This window comes from Apis florea, unplaced genomic scaffold (assembly GCF_048593485.1).
Source record: "Apis florea isolate Af1SG1 unplaced genomic scaffold, ASM4859348v1 contig_3078_pilon, whole genome shotgun sequence".
NCBI classification, from domain to species: Eukaryota; Metazoa; Arthropoda; class Insecta; order Hymenoptera; family Apidae; genus Apis; species Apis florea.
In genome coordinates this window covers 2,843,054-2,865,823 of record NW_028256702.1, presented here as the reverse complement: position 1 = coordinate 2,865,823, position 22,770 = coordinate 2,843,054, and the positions used below count along the sequence as shown (strand labels likewise).

The 22,770-nt window shown below is 16.4% G+C and overlaps 2 protein-coding genes across 2 annotated transcripts in view; one reads left to right on the top strand and one right to left on the bottom strand.

Annotated features, from left to right (window-relative positions):
• Positions 1-6,971: 6,971 nt before the first annotated feature.
• On the bottom strand, positions 6,972-9,291 carry ND-24 (NADH dehydrogenase ubiquinone). Its single transcript, XM_031918821.2, has 4 exons — positions 9,057-9,291; positions 8,104-8,166; positions 7,501-7,959; positions 6,972-7,287 (listed from the first exon to the last, which is right to left on the bottom strand). Exons 1-4 carry the CDS (start codon positions 9,090-9,092, stop codon positions 7,114-7,116), a joined length of 732 nt encoding a protein of 243 aa, XP_031774681.1. The 5' UTR covers positions 9,093-9,291; the 3' UTR covers positions 6,972-7,113.
• An 8,952-nt stretch (positions 9,292-18,243) lies between these two features.
• The window catches only part of LOC100868349 (uncharacterized), a 34,063-nt gene continuing 29,536 nt past the window's right edge, over positions 18,244-22,770 (top strand). The window contains exons 1-2 of the mRNA XM_086908425.1: positions 18,244-18,325; positions 18,480-18,542. The gene's annotated coding sequence lies outside the window, so the exon portion shown is untranslated. The remainder of the gene's footprint in view (positions 18,326-18,479; positions 18,543-22,770) is intronic.

Sequence of the window (22,770 nt, the reverse complement as noted above, 5' to 3'; positions counted from 1 at the left end):
ATTTAACTATATTTTATTTCAATCATACTTAAATTTAAAACTATATATTTTATAATGAAGTAAGTTTTTGAAATAATTAAATTTAAATTTAAATATAAATAAAGTATATAATTAAAATTTTTCTTAAAAATATATTATTACTAAATTATTTCTACAAATTTGTATATATATTAAAATAATTTATATTAAATTTTAATATGCATTATTATTATTAAATATTACTATTATATATTATTTTTATTGTTTCTATATCTATTACATTTATAAAAGAAATAAAAATATTTATGAATAGATTTATTTATTTTTTAATAGATAGATTCAGTTACGTATATAATAGTTTATTTTAAAATAAATTACAAATAAATATTGAACTTGATATCTTTCACTAGATAAAAAATCCTATTATTGCGATAAATGGAAAGTTAAAATATAATTAATATTTTTTTAAGAAAATTGATTCGAGTAATATTTTTAATAATCATGTAAATAATGTATAAGTATTATACTTCAAATAAATAAAAGTAATATACAAAATGTAATAAAAATAAACGTAAAAAGTGATAAAAGAAATATATAAACTTTTGGTAGATTTGGTAGACAAAATTATAATATTTTTTTAAAATATTTAAAATATTTATATTGATTTAAGCACATATTAGTATAAAATAAATTAAATCATTTTTTAAACAAAATTATAGCTTTTAAATAAATACACGAGCAAAAATAAAAAAAATAAGATTTCTATTTTTAAGTGAAAGAGGTTAAATAAATATATGTATATATATAAATGAAAATTAATAATAACAAAAAAAAATTAGTTATGCTTTTAATGTATAAAAATAAAAATATTCAATAAAAATATAATAAATTTAAAAAATATGGTAAGTTTTTATATTCTTTTGTCAATATTCTTATGACATTTCTTTCTATTTTTATATATAATTCTTATGATTCTTACTATTTTTATATAGATAATTTATAGAATATCAGTAACTTAATTATCTCATTTTATAATAAATAGAATAATAATGTTTTTGTAAATAATGTTTTCATGTATTTATAATTATTTGTTATTTATTGATTATTGTTTTTTATGTAATTATTTAATAAAATATTTAAAAAAGCAAAAAATAATTTAAATAAAATGAAACATACATTATTTTACAAGAAAATGAATTATTATATATTATTAATTTAGTAATTCTGATTTTAATGAAAGTTTAAGTTAAAAAGTTATAGGTATATATATAAAATTATATAAAGTGCATATAAAAGGATTATAAAATATTTTTTTGAAAAATGAAATTAATGTCAAACTTTTAGTATTTTTGATATTTTGGAGATAATGTTGTCTAGAAATATTTTTCATAATAGAGAAATATAAAAATGATTAACATTAAAAATGAAATACTTTTTATATGAAAAGTTTTATTCTAACTTAATTATTAGAAAGTTAAACTTAAAAAATAAAGATATAAACTATAAAAATAATATTAAAATAAAAACTGCATTGATTTCTTTAAAGATATTTATAGATTGTTAAAAAATTGTTTTATGTATAATCCATTATGTTCTACATATTTATGATGATTCATAAAAAATATTATTAGAAATACTGAGTTAGATAATTTTCTTTGTAACATAATATAATCAATTAATATAATAAATTTTGTGTCTGCACATAATGTGGGAATTATCAATATTATATAGTATATTACAGGATATTAATTTATTTATAACATCTTTAAAGGGTTAATTTTAAAAAAGATAATTTAAACATAATTTGAAAATAATTTACTATAATTTATTATTTAAATTTTTAAAAATCAATAGAAAATAAAAGAAATTATAAATGAATGATTTATTATAATTTTATAATAATTTATTCTTATATATTATATAATATATATAAAGTGATCTATATTGTTTCAAATTATAATTTTGTTACTCAAAATCATTTAAAATAATAGTATTTACAAAATGCAAATGTATTATTGCACCTGCAAAAAAAATTATAATCATCAATATATTTTAAATCATTTATTTTTTTTCTTTCATATTTTTCTATAACTATGACAATAATAATAACTTAAAATACTTGTCATATAGATTAAAATATAATAAAAGAATTCATAAATTCATATTGTTGTATGTTTGTTTATTATATCCTCATATTTAATTTTAACAACAATATTAATTATTATGTAACGTAATTATATTAATTATAAAATTACAAGTCATCTTAGTTTATTCATATTAACTAATAAAAATTTATTCTAAGAATTCTGAAAATGAAATATTGACATATCTATCATTTATTCATATTTTATATACAATTATGTGGAAAATAAATTTTACTATTTATTTTTTTCTCAATTAACATTTTTTCATTGACATATAAAATTGGAAAAATAATTGATAAAATCAATTTATTATAAAATTCTAATGTAAAATAAAATTTGTTCTATATATGTTCTATATAATATTTCATTCGAATATTAAATCGCAATTAAATACAATTTTGAAATTTTTTAAATGCTTTAATATTTTTGCACTCGATTCTCCATAATGTTTCTTTATTTACAAACTTCTTTATAATAATCATTTAGTTCATTAATAATTATTTACGTAATATTTATTTTCTAAACGATATAATATTTGTACGGGGAACATAACTGTTCTGTTTTACTTGTATCTGACTTCGTTATTAAATCAATATTTCGAATATCAATGACAGATGATGTTATTTTTTATACCATAATTCACATTGATCTAATTTTTTATACTATGGTTATCAATATTTGTAAGATTATCAAAATTTAAAATTAAAATCACAAATCAAGTTTTTTTTGAAAGAATCATTATTTTTCATTTTTGTACCAATAATTATGAAAGCAATTTAAGTGAAATTTTTCTTGTGTAAAATTTTTTGTATATTATTTTTGATTTATTTTATGTAATATAGAATGATACTACATAAAATAAATCAAAAATTTAATTGGTTTTAAATTTATATTATTTTTATAGTGTATATAAAAATATGTTATAATTGACATTTATTTATAAATATTTAAAATATAAAATATATATGGATAATATATCTATAATTCATGCCAAATTTATACAAATGAGATTAGACTTCGTTTTCAAGTAAATTAAGTTTGAAAATTTCTCAACTTCAAATACAAGTAAAATTAGCTAATTTCTTATAGCATATAAATGAATTATTAATACATATAATAATAAAAATGTGATAAATGTGAAAATAAAAATAAATGTAGAATATATTTTTTTCATTTAAAAATTAATTTTCAAAAAAATCATTAAAAATTCGATTATTTGACTCTTTGATTAAATATGTTCAATTTTGATTTTTTCAAGAACTTAAACAATAAAATTTAATTTTTCTTATTATTCTATATTTTTATTTGTTTATTTTTACATATAAAAATATAATAAAATATTTAAAAAATAGCAAATATATAACAAAATTCAGTATCTTATATTAAAAGATTTCTATTATAGCATTTCAAAAACTAATAAATAATTCGAAAATAATGGAAAACATTTTACGGATGAATTTAAGGAATTCATAAAAATATTAAATTTAAAACTATAAATAGAATAGAAAATTTATTTTTTACTTATTAATTTTGGTTTTTTAATATATAAGAATTGTTTGAATTTCTAAATATTCAAAATTTACTCAATATAATATAATTTATATAATTATAATATATAATATAATTTTTATTTTTAAAGATTTTTAAAAACTTTTATTTCGAAAAATTATATTGGTAAATACAAAAAAAAAACATTTTAAGACAATTTATTTTTTTATTTAAATTTATTAACATTATTTGTTAATTCAATAATTATAAATAATTTACTTGCATATTTAAATATTTATAATTAACTATCAAAAACTATAATTATATACATATTTTTTATAATCATTTTCAATAAACTAAGTATAATAAGTAAAACATTCTATAAAGATTTATTTTTTTAAGGAATAACAGGTAATCATTTTTTTACAATTTTTTATTTTATATGAATATAAAAGTAAAAATATAATTTTTTGATTTTAAAATACTATTATAATTTTTGTACAACAAAGTTTCTTACTAAAACAAAGTAATATTATAATATTATGAATTTATAAATCTTAATTAAAAAACTAAATATATATATATAATACTAATAATGTTATTACTATTAAATTATTATTATTATACTATATAAAATAAAATTTTTACAACTTATATTTTTTGTATAAAATCTTTATCTTTTCTTAACAGTACAATATAAATTCAATATCTGTTATTTTAACTAAATATATATATATAATACTAATAATGTTATTACTATTAAATTATTATTATTATACTATATAAAATAAAATTTTTACAACTTATATTTTTTGTATAAAATCTTTATCTTTTCTTAACAGTACAATATAAATTCAATATCTGTTATTTTATTCCATACTCTTATTTCTATTTTTAATTATAAGTTTTATTTTTTATTATTAATATTTATTCATTTTCTTTCAATATTCAAATTTCTTTTGTAAAGTGTCTATGAATTGTCTAGGTTTCTATTTCTTTCTTTTATAATTCTTTTTGTAATTTTGTTTTTTATTTTTCTCATCTATTTTCTTTTCTTGCTGCTCTCTTATGTTTATTTTTCTATTTTTTCTAATGATTATTTTATTTACAATAATAATTTTCATTATTGTTTTCAAGATTGTTGATATTATAAAAATGAAAAATGCAAAATAAAATTATGATAAAAGTAATTTATTTTGCTTATTTCGTATAACTTGATTCAAAAAATAATATAATATATATACATATATATATATTTATAATATTATATATATTAATATTATATAAAATTATGCTTATGAATAAAAAATTATGTAATGTCTGGATGATATGATTGATCTATAAATATAAATTTATTGTTCTTTCTCCTACTTTTAGTTATTGAACACAATGATTATAAAGTTTATATATAACATATATATATATTATAGATAAGTGGAGTAATTGAAGGAAAAGGAGATGAATAAAGATATATGTTTTATTTTGAGATTATAAGTCAAACTTATTAACAGAAATTCAATTAAGAATCTTTAGATGTTGGGAAGTTGTAATGTGGAATTAGTTTAAGAAATATTAATAAGGCAAAGGATTTGCTGATATGATGAGAAATAAGATATTGACAAGATTGAAATTATTTAATATTGTTTAACTACTATATATCTCATATGACAATTATATATGCTGTATTTATTTCTTTTTATATAACTAATAATATAAGAAAATAAAATATTTAAAAATTAAAGTATCTGAAAAATGATATAATGATATAATATAACATATAATTACATAATCATATATTTTCACATCATATTATATAAATGTATTAGACTATATCATTATATAAGAAGAAGATTTAAAAGCTATGAAATATGTTTATCTTATTATTTAAGTTCAGTGCAAGTTATATGATGAAAAAATCAGTTAAAAAATACAGAAAATATTCTATTCAAGACTCAGAATTTAATTATATTAGATAATGTCAAATTGATATCTTTTATTACATGCTTACATATTTAAAAAAATTCAATTTTTAAAAGATACTTGATTTCGATTAGTTTATGTTTTAATAAAATAATTAATTTAAATTTTTTGATAGAAACCATATAATTTTATAATTATTTTTTTTATAATTTTATATAATTTTTTTTTATAATATACAGAATATTAATATATTCACATGAGACATTTTAGGAAAATTAATTCTAAGGGACAAAAGAAGTGTAAAATTTGATAATTCATAAATGTCACTTATTTATTAAGCTATAAACAATGTAAATTTGCAAAGCAGAAATGAAAATAGAATGAAATGATGATGTGATGAAAATAGAATCCACCTTGATTGAATGTAGATCAGATACAATAATAGAAGACATTATAAATTATTCAAAATTATGTATTTATATTTTTAATAAGATTTAATTTTAACTTTTTTTTTTATTTTTTTTTTATATCATATTTAAACTAAAATTAAAATATCTTTAAATTAATGATTTTTATTATGTAAGATTTAGTACTATTTTATAACAAATGATCAATTGCATTAATTAAATGATTTCACTTAAAATAATGTTTATTTTGAAATTTCATAACTTCGAAAAAAGTTATTTTTTTAAATATTTTCTTAAATAATGTATTTTAAGGATTTTTTTTAAAATCATAGATAACAAATATATTTAACATAAGAAATACTATAATATGATTTTTATTTAAATGTTATACTTTATATATATTATAATTAATGTTATAATTTATATATAAATTTTAATTAATATTGATAAATAAAAATGTTATGTATTTATATTTATCACTTAATTATTATATTAATAATAATTATATATCTACTTATTAGAGTATATATATTTAAACATGTATTAGAAATATGTAGATTTGTAATTAATATATCTATGTTTTAATCTGTATAGTTTCTGTTTTTTAAGTAACATATTTTATAATATACTTTATTATTTTTAATGATGATTATTATTATAAATTATAATAATTATAATATTATATATTATTATTATATTATTATTATTAATATTATATTATTATAATAATAATATAATAATAATTATTTATAATTTATATTTATATTTTTTATTTATTTTATAAGATTATTAATACATAACAAATTATAAAAGATATTAATATATTTGTGGAATATTTTTTGATTATAGAAATCAAAATAAGTGTAAAAATTAGATAAAGAACTTGATAATGATGTGATAGAATCACTTTATTTTATTGTGTTTTTAATAGATGCAGAAATAGAGAATAAATAAATTAAAAATAATTACTTTTTGAATGCTATAATATAAAATAAAGAGATTTGATTGAATTGAAATAAATTTTAAAGTACAATTGAATTTTATCCTTTTAATATTAGATTATCTATTTAAACATTTAATCAATACTAAATTTCTTACAAATTATACAATGTATTATACAATGTATTATACATTGTATAATAATAATTATACAATGTATTATACATTGTATAAAGTTATAAATCTGATCTAACTCCAAATCCAGGTCCTGGTGGTGGAGATGTTAATGATGTTAAACCTCCTGCTGGATCTGCTGCAAATCTAGGAGAATTTTGTGGTCCTGGTGGTGGTCTTTCATCTTTTTTAAATGCATTTATTATAGCAGTAGCACTTTCAGGAGTTAGATCTTCCTGTAGAGATATATTTTATTAGAAGATATATTTATTATATATATATTTGTATATTATAGATATGTTTATAAATGTTCAAGAATGTCTTGTAAATTATAAAATATTTTTATAATTAAAAAAATATTCATTCCAAAAATTTATATACAAAATATAATATTAAAATGGTATGATAATTTATATAGTAGATAAAATATTTTATAAAATTAAACATACATAATAATCATCATTAACTTGAAACATTGGTGCATTTGCACAAGCACCAAGACATTCTACTTCAGAAACTGTGAAAAGTTTATCTGCAGACATTTCTCCGACTTTACAATTTGTAGCTTTAGTTACAGCTTCTACAATAGAATCGGAATCTCGTAACCAACATGGAGTACAAGTACAAATTTGTACATGATATTTTCCCATTGGTCTTCTGTTAAACATTGTATAAAATGTTGCAACTTCATAAACTCTCATGCGAGGTATATTTAATATTTCTGCTACTTTGTGCATAGCAGAAATGGGTAACCATCCATGTTGTCGTTGAGCCAAATCTAATAAAGGTATCATTGCACCACGTTTATGACCTTCAGGATAAATTTTCAAAAGAGCTTCAATACGTTTTTTATTTGCTTCATTGAATTCAAATGGTATACTTGGATTATCAACTTCACTGTCTCTATGCTATTAAAATAAAAATTAATTAATTATTATATAATATGATTATAAAATATAATATTAATTAATTAATTAATTAATAGTCTTATATAATATTTATTAATTTTTATATGATTTTTATTAATTTTATACATTTATAATAATACATACAACAAATAATTGATCTGAAGTGCGAATGATTGAAGTTTGTAATCCTCTAACATTTTTGTAATTCTGTTTGGAAAATAAAAATTTTTATCAATAGAAATTATATTTATTAATTTATTAATCAAAAATTCATAATTTTAAATAGCTAGTAGAAAATTATATAAAATTTTAAATATTAAATGGGTAGAAGAATTTTATAAGAGATAGTTAAAAGATTATATGTTTATGAATTTTAAAAAATATATATAATATAAAATATTATAAATGTGTAATATACATTATATATTATTAATTATAATATATTTATGTATATTATTTTTTAAAATAAATTTATATTTAAATTAGTATCTAATTAAATCTCACTTTAAAAATTAAATATTTATAACCAAAAGGAATTTTTATATAATAATTTTAATAATGAATTTTATTAATACTATGATATAATAAAAAATATGTATATAATAGATATATATTATATACTATAATAAAAAAAAAAAAGTATACCATATACCAAATAGATTTTCTTAAGAAAATAAAATTTTTTATTAAGATTAATATTAATTTGATTATGAATATAAATCTTAGGATATAAAGCATTTACTTTTCTTACATAATAAGTCTTATTTTCTTAAAATAAAAAATAATTTACTAACTAAAAATAATTTATAGTAAAAAAAAATATTTCAAGATTGTATGTACATTAACAATAGAAATAATATTGATAATATAGATACATATTAACTATTGAAGTTATTTATTTATTTTAAATAAATAAGGATAAGAAATAAGAAAAATAGCTGAGTTTTAAAATATTCTTATTAACTTAAAATTTAAGACTAATTTTGATAAATATAAAATATGCGAAAAATATATATAAATAAACAAAGTTACATAAGGTTATTGAAGAGGTTATGATATGAGAATTATGATATAGATTATTATAATAAATAACTTACAAAAAAAGTACGAATTGTACATAGAGATGGAAACATGATTATAAATTTGTATATTTTTTTGTCAATAGATCTTTACTTCGTTACTTTCTTATTTCTATTTTGATGAAATTAATATTTAAATTGCAATTTGACATAAATAGTACTTTTCTGTGCAAGATGCCATCTATGTTCTAAATTAAAAACAAAAATTGCCATTTTTGACCGCTATATTCAAATAATAACTATACTTGTAAAAGACTAAATAAAATTTATAATATTTATATATAATTAATAATAAGAACTAATAATATTTAAATATGTAATTTGATAATAATTTTATGAAATTATAAAAAATAGTATTCATTTAAATTTATTAATGAAAATAGTAAGAGAGTTTTTTCATTATTTTATCATCTAATGATAATGTATTAATATATTTATGAAATATCTTTAAAAACAATTCTAGAAGCTAAAACAAAAAGATGATATATAAAAATATCAGTTAAAGCTTATTTATTAAGTTATAAACAATTTAATAAACATAAGTATTATATAAATATGAATAGAATCCGATGCGACAATGTAAAAACAGTCTCATTCTATTTTAATTTCATTTTACCTAATACAAACTTCAATTGCTTAATTTAATAAATAAGCTTTTATTTTAAATTTTTATATAACTATATATATATATAATATAAACTTATATATTTTTATATAACTATATATTTGGTTTAATTTCTAGAATCAACTCGCTAAAAATGTCTCATAAATATAATAATATCTTGTATAAAATTCTATTATCTATCTATCTATATCATATTTTAGTTTTTTTTTTAACATTGAATGTAATGTAATATAGCATCTTTGAAAAGTCAATTCTAAAATAAATCTAAAAGTTTATACATGTATATGAAAAATGCAAGTATTATCCATATATAAAAAATGGAAAATCAGAAGAAATATAAAAATATATATAAAAAATGGAAAATCAAAAGAAATATAAAAATATTATTAAAAAATAATTATAGTTTTTTTGTCAATTTATGATTTAATCATTAATACGTATGAAATATGTAAAAATATACACAATATTTGTCTTTACAATAAAAACATGTAAAATATATATATAAAATAAAAGATATATTTTTAGATAATGTTTAATAAAACATTTTTTTATTCAAATTTTATTAATTTATCTGTATTTTTTTTAAAAATATGCATTTATATAATCCGCAGATTAGTTATAAATAATTTAATTTTATATTTCTTGTTTTTATGTTAAATTTCGACTGAAAAATTATCAAATTTTGAAGTATTATAACTTCATAAAAAAAAATCATATAACATTCTGTCTGGAATTATTAAGACATTTTTATTTTTAATCTCGAACTTTATTTTAGATTGCTTTTTGTTATGGAAAATCAAATTTTTTTTTTAATCTTATAAATTCAAATGATTTTACAGAGTTTAAAAAACTATTTTCGGGATTTATTTTGAAAGCATTTTAGGGAAATCTTGTTTTTACAATAATTTCTAAAAAATTGATATATGATTTTTTTCTGATATTTTATTACATTTAAATGAAAAGTATGTATTAGAATAGTTTAAATTATATTGTCGAACTTATATCTTATGTATGTGTTTAGTATGTGGTTAGTATATTTATGTTTAGAAATGAGTATTATTTCATTTTTTTATCATTTTTTTATCATTTTTCGATATCATTTTTCATTCATATTTAAGTACGCAAAGTACATATTAACATATATGTAGAATAATAAATATTCTAATATTAATATTCTATTACTAATTCTATAAATAATGTGTTTATACATATACTCGATCTAATATTTTTCATATATGTAATACATATATATATATATATATATATATATATACAATGTGTATGCATTCGCACGTGTAGAATTTTGAATAATTTATTTTCAAAGTATATGTAATAAAACCGTAACACATATAATGTATATTTATTGTATATTATATAAATATAATAATCCTAAACATATTTACATATTATATAATTAATTATATAATTTTTTAAATATTTAACTATATAATATTATATTAATATAATTATATAAAATTTTTTTTTTAATTTTTTTTTAAATTTTCTTTACTTTTGCTTTATTTGCTATATTTTTTAATAAATTTTAAATTTCAAAATAAAATTTAAAAAAAAAATTTCAAAATAATATTTAAAAAATAAATACACATAATTTCAATAATTATTAATATGTATTACAATTATACAACCGTTCAATTGTACAGAAAATTATAATATATTAAATAGATTATAATAATATATTATATAATATATTATATAAATTATAATATCATATAATATATTATAAGAGAATAGAATAGATAAATTATAATATATTAAATAGATAATATGATTAATTGTATATCAATTATAGAACTCTGATTATAATATGATTTCAATTTATACATCTATTTAAATACTTATATTTTCAAATTCATACAAATAAATATATTTATTTATTAAATTTTATTATTTATATTAGAAATTTGATAATACATATAAAAATTCTTATGAAAATATATTTTTTATAAAATTCAATTATTGTAAAAATTTGAATCATCTTTCTCTTTCTTGTCATTTATAGATTTTTTATTGTTTATGATAGTCCATTGGATTGTTGCTTTAGTTTCATTAGATATGGTAATTCTTCTCTAATAGATCTTTTCTAATAAATCTAACATAATGTGTAGTACTTATTGTTTGAATCCTTTTACAGAAATAATAAAATATATAAAATTTCCAGTGTATAGGATGTATAAAAAGTAAATACAGAGAGTATTAGTATGATTCTATTCTCTAATTTGATGAAGATCTGTAAATAAAAGTATGTGTAAAAATGATTAATTTTGAAATCAATATCAATTTTTTTTTATTCTATTCATTGTATGGATAAAAAATTTTAAAACATAAATTGATACATCGTGTTTCGATGTATATCAAGATTTTTAGAAATATAATTTCTAAAAGTATAGTATTATTTAAATATCGAGAAAAAAAAAAGAAAAAAAAAGAAAGATATGAAATAACAATGATAAATTTAGAATATTTATGATATACATTTATACAATAATTTTTATTTTTCTTGCAAATTTATTTTTTCTTGCAAAATATTTTTCTTGACTGAAGAAAAATCAAAAGTATAAAATTACATTTTAATGATCTTTATATTGACTTTTTATATTTCTTGTACATTTGAACATATACATATGAATATATATATATATATATATATATATATATATATATATATATATATTATCTAATTCTATTTGGAATGAAATTGATTTCGCATTTCTATGTAATACAATATAGAATCTATTCTTTTAAGATTACAATAAGATTAATAGTTGTCGTAATTATTTTTATTTTATTATTTTTGATAACGAATAATAAATTAGTAAAATTCTTAACTTATCGTAAACATCTATTTTTTTTCATAGATATAAAATAATAATTTTTTATTTCCTCTTATAAGCTGATATTTGTTAATGAATTAATAAAATTAGTTTATTACAAAATTCAATAATATGAATTCAAAATTCAAATTTTCATGAAAATTAAATAGAAAACTTCTGAAAACTTGGAAAAGTTTAATTAATTCTAATAATTCAACAAATTCTAAAGTTCAATAAATTCTGATGATTCGATTAATTCTGATAATTCATAAATAAGTTCTCGAAATTTCTTGATATATTCTGATTATTTAACAAGTTCTGGATAGTTCATAAATTTTAGAATTTAATATATATTATAATATAATATATTATAATTTAATATTTGGTGAGTTTAATTTAAAAGTTTTGGCAGTTTAAATAATTTACAAGATTTATACTTTATTGTGATTTGATTTTAGTTTTCGTGTTATTTGTAAAAAAACTTAGTTAAAGTTTCGCCGATTAAATTTGAAATTGAATAGGAAGTATGGAGTAGAAAGATGGGTATAAAATTTCAGATACTAATTTTTAAAATTAATAAAAAATTTTCATTATTATATATTGCCTATAATTTGCCTATCTATCTATAATGTTGTATTAGTAACATCTGGATTGACAGAAACTAATTATGACATATGATCAAATAAAACAGTGTTAAATTCGTTTGAAACAAAAAATCAATATAAATACAAATAAAATAATATAAAAAAAAGCACAAAACTAAACTGAACTAAGATATAAATGAAAGTATATCATATATTATATGTACTGTTTAAACTCCTTTGTTCTGTGTTGCATCATGTTACCGTCATGTTACCAAACTAAACCTTGATCTATTCTAAACATCTTCTATGCTTGGTAAAATGCAATCTTATAAGTAAAAAAATTACTTTTTAATATTAAAATAAATAAATATAATATATATAATATATATATAAAATAAAATAAAATAAAATATCCAAAATTAAACTTTTAAATATAAAAATATTATAAATAAGAAGATTAAAGATAAAATTGTAATTTATAAAAAATGTGATTTAACAAAATATTTAAATAGTAAAATTTATTTAGAAAAGAAAAAGAGATTTCTTATATTATATTACTATAATATAATATTTCAAAAACTTCATTGTTTTGTTTATAAATCATATTGTTTATTTTCATTTTCTTTCATTTTTTTAGATTATTTTATGATTTTACTTGATTTAAAAAAATAATTATTTCAAAGTATTTATATTTATTATATGTTATATAATATATAATAACTATATTTATAAGTTCTTTGACAAGATTTATAAGTTCTTTTGTTGAAATTATTTTTAATTTGTTCTTAATTAATAGAGAAAAGAAAATTACTTTGATTTTTTATACTTTTTTATATTATGCATTATTTATAATGTTTTCATAATTCATAATTATAAATGATTTCATATATTCTATATGTCTTTTAGACATAAGAATAATATACATATACATAGACATAAGATAAATATTTTAAATAAACTGTTGTTTTTTTTTTAAAGTTTAAACTATAATATTTATATTTTACGAAATATAACTCTACGAATATTTATTATGTATATATTTTTATACTTTTTAGCCATTTATTAATGTTTTAAAAGTAGATAAATATATTTTTTTTAATTATTATAGATTATTATTTTGGATTTCTAAAAACATATATATATATATATATATATATATATATATTATTTATTTATTTATTGAAATTACGTTAATGTTATAAACGAAATTCTACAATGTTTTTTTTTAAATTATTATTGCACATAAATACTTTTCAATCATTTAACAATATTATAATAATTAAAGCTAGCAAATATTATATAAGTAAAAAAATGTAGAATTAAAAAAGATACATTGCAATTATTAAAAGCAGACTAAAAATTAGTATAATAAAGAATCAGTATGTAATTTTTCACATTTATATTTAAAAAATGAAAAATATTATCTATAATAATATTTGTCACAAAAAATAGCTAGCTATTTACAAAGTATATTTATTAAGCTAATTATAAAGTATATTTATAAAATAATAAAAAAAAATACAAGAAAGGCAAAAAGAGATTAAATAAAAAAAATATAAAATTGATATGATAGTTGATAGCCAAGAATTTAATCAGTAAAATTTGTGCAATTCATTGAAAAATCAACAAAATATAAATATGATAAAAAATCAAAACATATATAAAAATGAAAAATAAGAAGTAGCTAGTAATTTCATAAATATCATTCAATAAGATTGATAAATTAATTATAATCATAAAATAACAAATTATAATATTAAACCATTTTGTTAAATTAATCATTTCAATAGAAAAAAAATTATCATGAAAGTTATGATATAGAATTGTAGATTTATTATATGACAAATTTATTAGAACAATGTAATAATATCAGAAAAAAAAGATGTAAAATATTTGAGTTTAATAAAACTTTATTTCCTTGGTTGGATATAAAACTTGAAGCAAAAATATAAAAGAAATAAAAAACAAAATAAATACATATAGAATGGTTAATTTATAATATAAATATTATAAAATCAAAGAGATTTTATGGCTTGAAATGAAAAGAAAATCAAAACTATCGAAATTGTGTGAGTTCATTTTCGAGCAAATCATTTGAAAATTTTTCAAATACGAATGAAATTAACTAATTTTCCATAATGTATGGATAAATTCTTAATAAAAAATTATTTAAAATGTGAAAATAACAAAAAAATATAAAATATATTTTTTTCCCGTTTAAAGATTATTTTACAAAATCGATTTTGAAAATAATTCATTTGATTATACAATTTCTTGATTGTATACATTCAATCTTGATTTTTCAAAAATAAGAACTTAAATAATATTAAACTATATTTTTTATTTAATTTCATGTGTAGAGTAATTGATAGTTTATTCGTATCTAATTAAGGATTAACTTAATTTCATTTACATTTGAAAAAATTTTTAATTTATATCATTCAAAATCAACATTATAAAATTATCACATTTAAAAACATAAATGTTTCTCTTTGTTTAATTTAATTTATTTTAAAAAAGAATTCCTTTATATTTTATATATTTAAAAAAATAACACTAATAATGTGTATCATTATCTTTATGGTTTTCAATATTAAATATCTTATTAATTTCTATATTTTTAATAATGCTTCATAAAATAGAAAGTTTTTAATTGCAGAATTTAGTTGTGAAATATAGACTTATTAAAATAATTCAAAGATAAATTTTTTAATAAATTTAGAACTGAAATGTGATTTTTAAAACGATATTAAAATATTCGCATATCTTAATTATAACAATAATATTTATATTAGATTTGAATATTATGGATATTCAACATAATATTCGTATAATAACAAAAAATACTATTTTTATAATTTAAAATAAACATTTAAATACAAATATTTAAATAATTAATAATTATTTTTCAATCATTAAATTACATTAAAAATGTTGAAAGAAGAAGTTCCGAAATTAAATATATATAAATAATAAGCATAATAATAGCAGTAATTTTTGAAAAAATAAAAATGCAAATATTTCCTAACTATTTCTATCTTTTCTCTTATGTTCTATCTCACGTTTGAAAGATTTCCTGATTCATTTAGAATATGATCACGAATTCAAAATAATCGTCAATTTTCTAATATATGAATGATATAGAAATAATTTGCTATTGAGATTTTATTATAATATATAAATAAATATTTAATAAAATTTTTTACTTTTTTTTAATATGTAGAATTTTTCATTCAAAAAATATTTTATTATATAATACTGTTAAATTATTTATATATTGTAATTATTATTAACTTTTTCGCTACGGGCAACTTCTCCGTCATTCTCGCTCAACGAGCTGCTGCACCAAAAATATGCACGATGCTCGAGAAAGATCGTCAGCAGCCGCATCTACGCAACCCGACTTGCTTTGATGATGTTTATTGAAAAAAAAAAACTTTCCTCAAAAGTTCAAGAAATTTCTAAACACATTCACTTTTAATTACATTTTGGAATCAAATAACATTATACAGAATATAATAACAAAATATAATAAATATAATAAATATAATAAATAACAGAATATAAGAGAATATAATAATATGATATGATTGTATGATAATAATAACTATTATATAACTATATGTCTTATTTTTCATTATTTTAAGAGGTAGAATAAAATTTGTTTAAAGATATTAATCTAAATAAAGATAAATAAATTTAAAAAATATACTTTTGTATCTGTTGGAAAAAAAGTAAATTATTTTTCTTCGATAAGCGCTAACTTTATTCGCTGCGAACAAAAATGTCTTCAAATTAACTGATTTGGCATTTTTTTGGTAATTTTTATTATCGAGGAATCTCGTAAGAAACAAATGATAAAAACAAAATATTGATGCTACATTTCCAGAAAAAGATACTCGATACGCAATAACTCCAATCACTCATCATATGTACAATACGCGGCATATAATCGTCCGTAGCTCAGTGGAATCTTATGCAGAGCGATTATAACTGTTCGTAGTAACGAAAGGATTAAATAAATTATGATTCAATTAAGAATATAATAAAAATTCGCTAGTTTCTATTCATATAAAATGTTTAATGGAAAATATTTTTTTTATTAATTAAAAAAAGGAACAATTTCGAAGTAATTAAATTTCTTAAATTATTTTAAATTATGTAATTGAACAATGAATAAATTCAATTAAATAATTAATTATAACATGGTAATTAAATATAACATAAATTTCGGATTTGATGAAAATGTGTTATGCTATTGATTATATATAGATGATATAAAATTACCAATATATAACTGGATCAAGCTATCTGAATCATTGGTTTCTTACTTTACAGTTACGGATTGTTATGAAATCAAATTTGCGTATCAGTTTCCATGAATGCCTTTCACGAAAAAACCATCACATCGTGGGAAAAGTAAAGTGAGAGGAGAATAGCTATGCAATGATACACATCTTTCTTTAACATTTTAAGTTTATGAGTTATGAATTATATAAGCGTGATATGGAACAAGTAATATTTATCTGTATGTATTTATTTTGATATATTTATTGATAATAATTTCATGAAAAAACTATTGTAAATTATAATAATCATTTTTGGAATATTTAAATAATAAATATTTGATTGATGATTTGAAAATAGCATGTAAAATCTTATTATACTTGTTTTTTTTAATATACAAAATGTTAATAAATAACATTTGTATATTACAAACTGTAACAAATAAAATGTACAATAAATATATATATATATCTTCATGAAAAAATCAATCAAATATGTATATATACACATATGTACATATTCATTATATAATGAAAGTTAATTAATATTATTTAATGCAACTATTATTATTGTTATATTATATCATATTATATAATATATATTATATGTAATTTAGTTTATTTTTTCTTATTATTATTTTTTTTATTTCGTTTTTTTTTAAATAAATAAATTTCGAAAAAGTTGATCTACTTACGAGAACAACTGGCTGGTCAACTGTCATTGACCCAAGATATCAATCACTGCAAAACCAATCATTCCCATTTCAGGTTATTACACTAATAGGCGCAAAAAAGAAGTGAATTAGAAAAGAGAAAGAAGAGGAACAAGCTGTAGAACATAACATAGTGAAAGTACTTTGAACTCGAATCATATGCTTCAGTTCTTTTAGGTATATCATCAGGTGAACTGTTATAAGCGAGTGTAATATCATCTTCACTATTCTTCAATTTATTGACTCAGGTAGTTGTTTTAATTATCATAAATGCAGTGTATATAAATTGTAGTGAATGCATCAAATTAATTCGTAATATTTAAATAAATAATTAGAATATTTCTGTTAATTTTTAAAAACAAAAGTTTTGTGTTTTGTGATAATATACATTAAATGTTTCAGAAATTAAATTTAATATTTGATAAATACGTATCTTAAAGAATATACCAACACTTTTTATTATTGGTTTGTATTAATATTTTTTTCTTTAATATTATTAATATTATTATAAATTGAAATTATAAAAATATGATATTTAATTTGAAAAAAGTTTGAATTTTTTTAATAATATTTATGAAAAATAATTATTATCAAGCAAAGAACATTGCAAAGGAGAATATATATTTGAATAGAAGTTTTATATCATATTTTATTATATATATATTTATGTATTTCTCTTTCTCTCTCTCTCTCTCATATATATACATATATATATATATATATATATATATATATATATATATATATAATATAAAATATATATATATTACATATATATATAAGGCGGGAAGAGAGAGAGAGAGAGAGAGAGAGAGAGAGAGAGAGAGAGAGAGAGAGAGAGAGAGAGAGAGAAAGAGAAAGGGAGGAAAAGATTATATCGATGATGATAAGCATCGATTCTTAAAGATATCAAAGATTAAAAAAAATACATAAAAATATTTATTAAGATTTATTTATTAAGATATAAGTAATCAAAATTTATAGAAGATAAAACGAGAATAAAGGAACGATATAACAGAAATAGAGATATTTCGCTCTATTTTAATATTATTAATAAACTTAAATTGTTCATAATTTTATTAATAAGTCTAAATAAAATCTTTTTATACTAATTTTAATTTTTATCTACCAATTGTAATGAATAAAAAATAAAATATTTTATGAAAGTAATATGAATTATGAAAGTAATAGTTCTTATAAAATTAATATTATAATATTAAAATTATTAGCTTTTTAAATCAATTAATTAAGTTTACATAAATTTTATAAATTTAACATGAATTTAATAAATAAAATATAACAAACCATGTAAAAAATATTTTAAAAAATAAAAAAAATATAAAATAAAATAAAAATAAAAAATAAAAATTTATAAATGAAATGAAAAAATAATTACTCTTAATAATTATAGAATTTTATCATAAATTAAAAAAATCCAATAGACATAATTCATTAAGAGAAAATGTTTTTTATAATGTTTGATTAAATAAAAATAAAAAAAAAACTAATTTCTATATGTAAAAAAGATTTATTCTTTCTCGTTTTTTCTTTTATTCTTTATTTTAAATTGCAAAAAAAATGAAATAGTTATAAAAATTGCAAAAAAAATATGTATATCAATTTCTTCAAAAAATCGTTTGTATATCATATTGGATATAATTACATAAAATATCAAAAAGTTTCAATAAGATTCGAATGATTTATATTTTTTAAAAAAAATTACTTCAAATAAAGAAAAGAAACTTATTTATATAAAAATATTTAATTATTAAAAAGTTTTTAGATACAAAAAAATAAATCATAGGGGATTGGAAAAGAGTCATTCAGAAAAATGTAAAAAAAGAAAATTGATATGAGTTCAATAAAAAAATCTTATATTTTATTAAATATTATATTTTATCAGAAAATAATGAAACGATTGGAATAAAACAAATGTTATAAAATTTGGAAGAACTTTACGTGGTGAAATTATTCTATATATACATACATTTATATACATATATATAATTAGAATAGAAAATAAAATTTAAACATTTTATAAAATAATTTATCAAATAATATTAACATTTTATAAAATAAATTATTAATTCCATTGAATTTAACAAAAAATAATGAAGAAACAGTATTTCAGTAAAACAAAATAAAATATTATTTCAAGATCTTATTTTAAAATAATATTAAAATATATATAATATTAATATTAATATATAATAATATATAATATTAAAAATTGATTTAATATATAATATTAAAAATTGAAATGTAAATTATTTCAATTTTTTTTTTTTAAATTATTTCTTATATTATTAATGTAAATAAAAATAAACTCTTGTTAATTCTAATCTTATTTATCAGATTTATATTATATTGATAATTATTCAATTTCTATTATTGAATCAAGAAAATTATTAATAAGTTTATTTTTTTTTCAGTTTTTAATTTTCGTTTTTTAAACTATATGTTTATATTTTTATTCATTATATTATATATATTATATAAACTTAAATATATATTAATACAAATTAGTATATATTCATTTTTATTTATTACATATTTATTTCTGAAGATATATTTATATATTACGTAATTATTCCTAAGTAATATCGAAATCGATGGAAGTATTTCATAATTAATCCTTTACTTCGTGATTCCGCTAAACAATATTTATATCCAATTTAGATAAAAATGTACTATAAATATTTGAATTTAACTAAAAATGAAGAAAAATTTGATTTTTAATTAATGTTAAAATAATATAATAAAAAATAATAATGTTAAAATAGGACAATTTAACTTATTATGATAAAATAAATTTAATCATAATTTTGAAACTATTATATTATATATAATTTAATAGTTTATACATATAGTGAAATTATAATGCAAAACAACAAGTATATCTTCTTTAAGAAAGGAAAGGTATGGGATCGTCAAACAAATGATTACTGCATAATATTCTTTTAAAGAATGGAGAAATAATTTCTAGTTATGTCATATTTTCAGATATACCATATATAATATATAATATATATACCAATATATATTTATATAATATAATAATGTAATTTAATAATATATAATGTTTAATATATGTAATAATATATATAATATATATTCAAGTTTTAATATACTTTAATTTTTTTTCTAATAAAAGATATATTTATATTACGTAATATTTATATTAAAAATTGCAAAAATATGTCAAAAATATGTTTGTGAAAAAATATTGGAAATGTAAAGTTGTTAATAAAAAAAATTATTAATAAAAAATTAATAAAAAAATTAATAATTTATAGTTTTGGATGCCAATGTTGAATTTATATGTAATTTCAGCTGAGCATTTATAATATGAATAAAATCCATGATAAACAATATATGTTAATAAATAAATTTTAAACATATATTCAGATAAAAAAAGAAAAGCATTCATCATTTATTTGCATCAATTTTTATTTTTAAAATTTATTTTATATAAATATATGTACATTTTATTATACACAATTTATTATACTTTATATAATATTTTTTATAAAAACAATTTTTTTATTAATAAAAATTACATGTTATAAAATGATCAATAACTGCTGATACAACTAGAAAAAAAATTTCTATATCAAAAAATAAATCGAAAATATAGAATTAAATTTTATAAAAATTATGACATGTTTTCGGAAAAATTGATTTTAAATATTTGTTAAGTAAACGTGCATTATAAACATAATTGATTGTAGCTTATCCTTTCAATTCAGTGTTTATTGTGCTAAATAATTAAGAATGCATAAAAGAAAATATTAACTTACGATAAATTTTATTATTAAAAATTACAGAAATTGTTGAAAATATTGATCATTTTACCGAATATATAATTTATTCTATGAATTAAATTTTTGTGAATGTTTTTCAATTACTGTTTTCATTGAAATACGAAACTGATTCTTTCTTTTAATTAATCTAAAATTGTAATTTCTTTCGAATAAATAACTTTTTTGAAGATTAGATTGATGTGATGGAATTTGGTCTTCTCACTTCACGTTATTTGATTTTTATTTATATCAAATTCAGATGAATTCATAAAATCAATTGTTTATTATGCATAAATTATAAGTTTCGAACAATTTCGTGTTCGTGTATATTATTTTCGTGTTCAATAAATTAAAGCAACAAAATAGTTAAAAAACATTCACAGAATACAATTGTATTGTAGAACACAATGTTGTTCATAGAATACAATTCGACAATATTTTCAATAATTTTTGCAATAATAAAATTTATCATAAGTTAATATTCTGTTTTATTGTGTACTCTTGACTACCTAATATAATAACACAAATCTGAAGAGTAAACTATAACAAAATATATTAATCAAATGTATTCAGTAAATATTTAAAATTGATTTTTTCAAAAATAAAGTTTCATATTTTATTTTATTTTATTTTATTTTATGTTTGATTTATTTTTTTTGATATAGAATTAGTTTCTTTCCTATCGTACTTTACAGTCATAGTAATACTACATAGTAGTACATATATAGAAATAAATAAAAAAAAAATACGTTATAAGGAAAAAATTTTATATTTCATTTATAATATTAAATTTTATATTTAATTCCTTTATATTTTATATTTATTTTTCTCTATATTTTTAAGTTTTGTATATATGTTAAAAAGAATTGCAAAAATAATCCTTTATAAAA

Excerpts from the sequence above, each read along its gene's own strand:
- ND-24 (XM_031918821.2), bottom strand. The coding sequence starts at position 9,092 with ATGTTTCCATCTCTATGTACAATTCGTACTTTTTTT. Across the intron at positions 8,167-9,056 it reads GTACAATTCGTACTTTTTTT|AATTACAAAAATGTTAGAGG; the intron begins GTAAGTTATTTA and ends TTTTCCAAACAG. Across the intron at positions 7,288-7,500 it reads AAGTTAATGATGATTATTAT|GAAGATCTAACTCCTGAAAG; the intron begins GTATGTTTAATT and ends ATATCTCTACAG.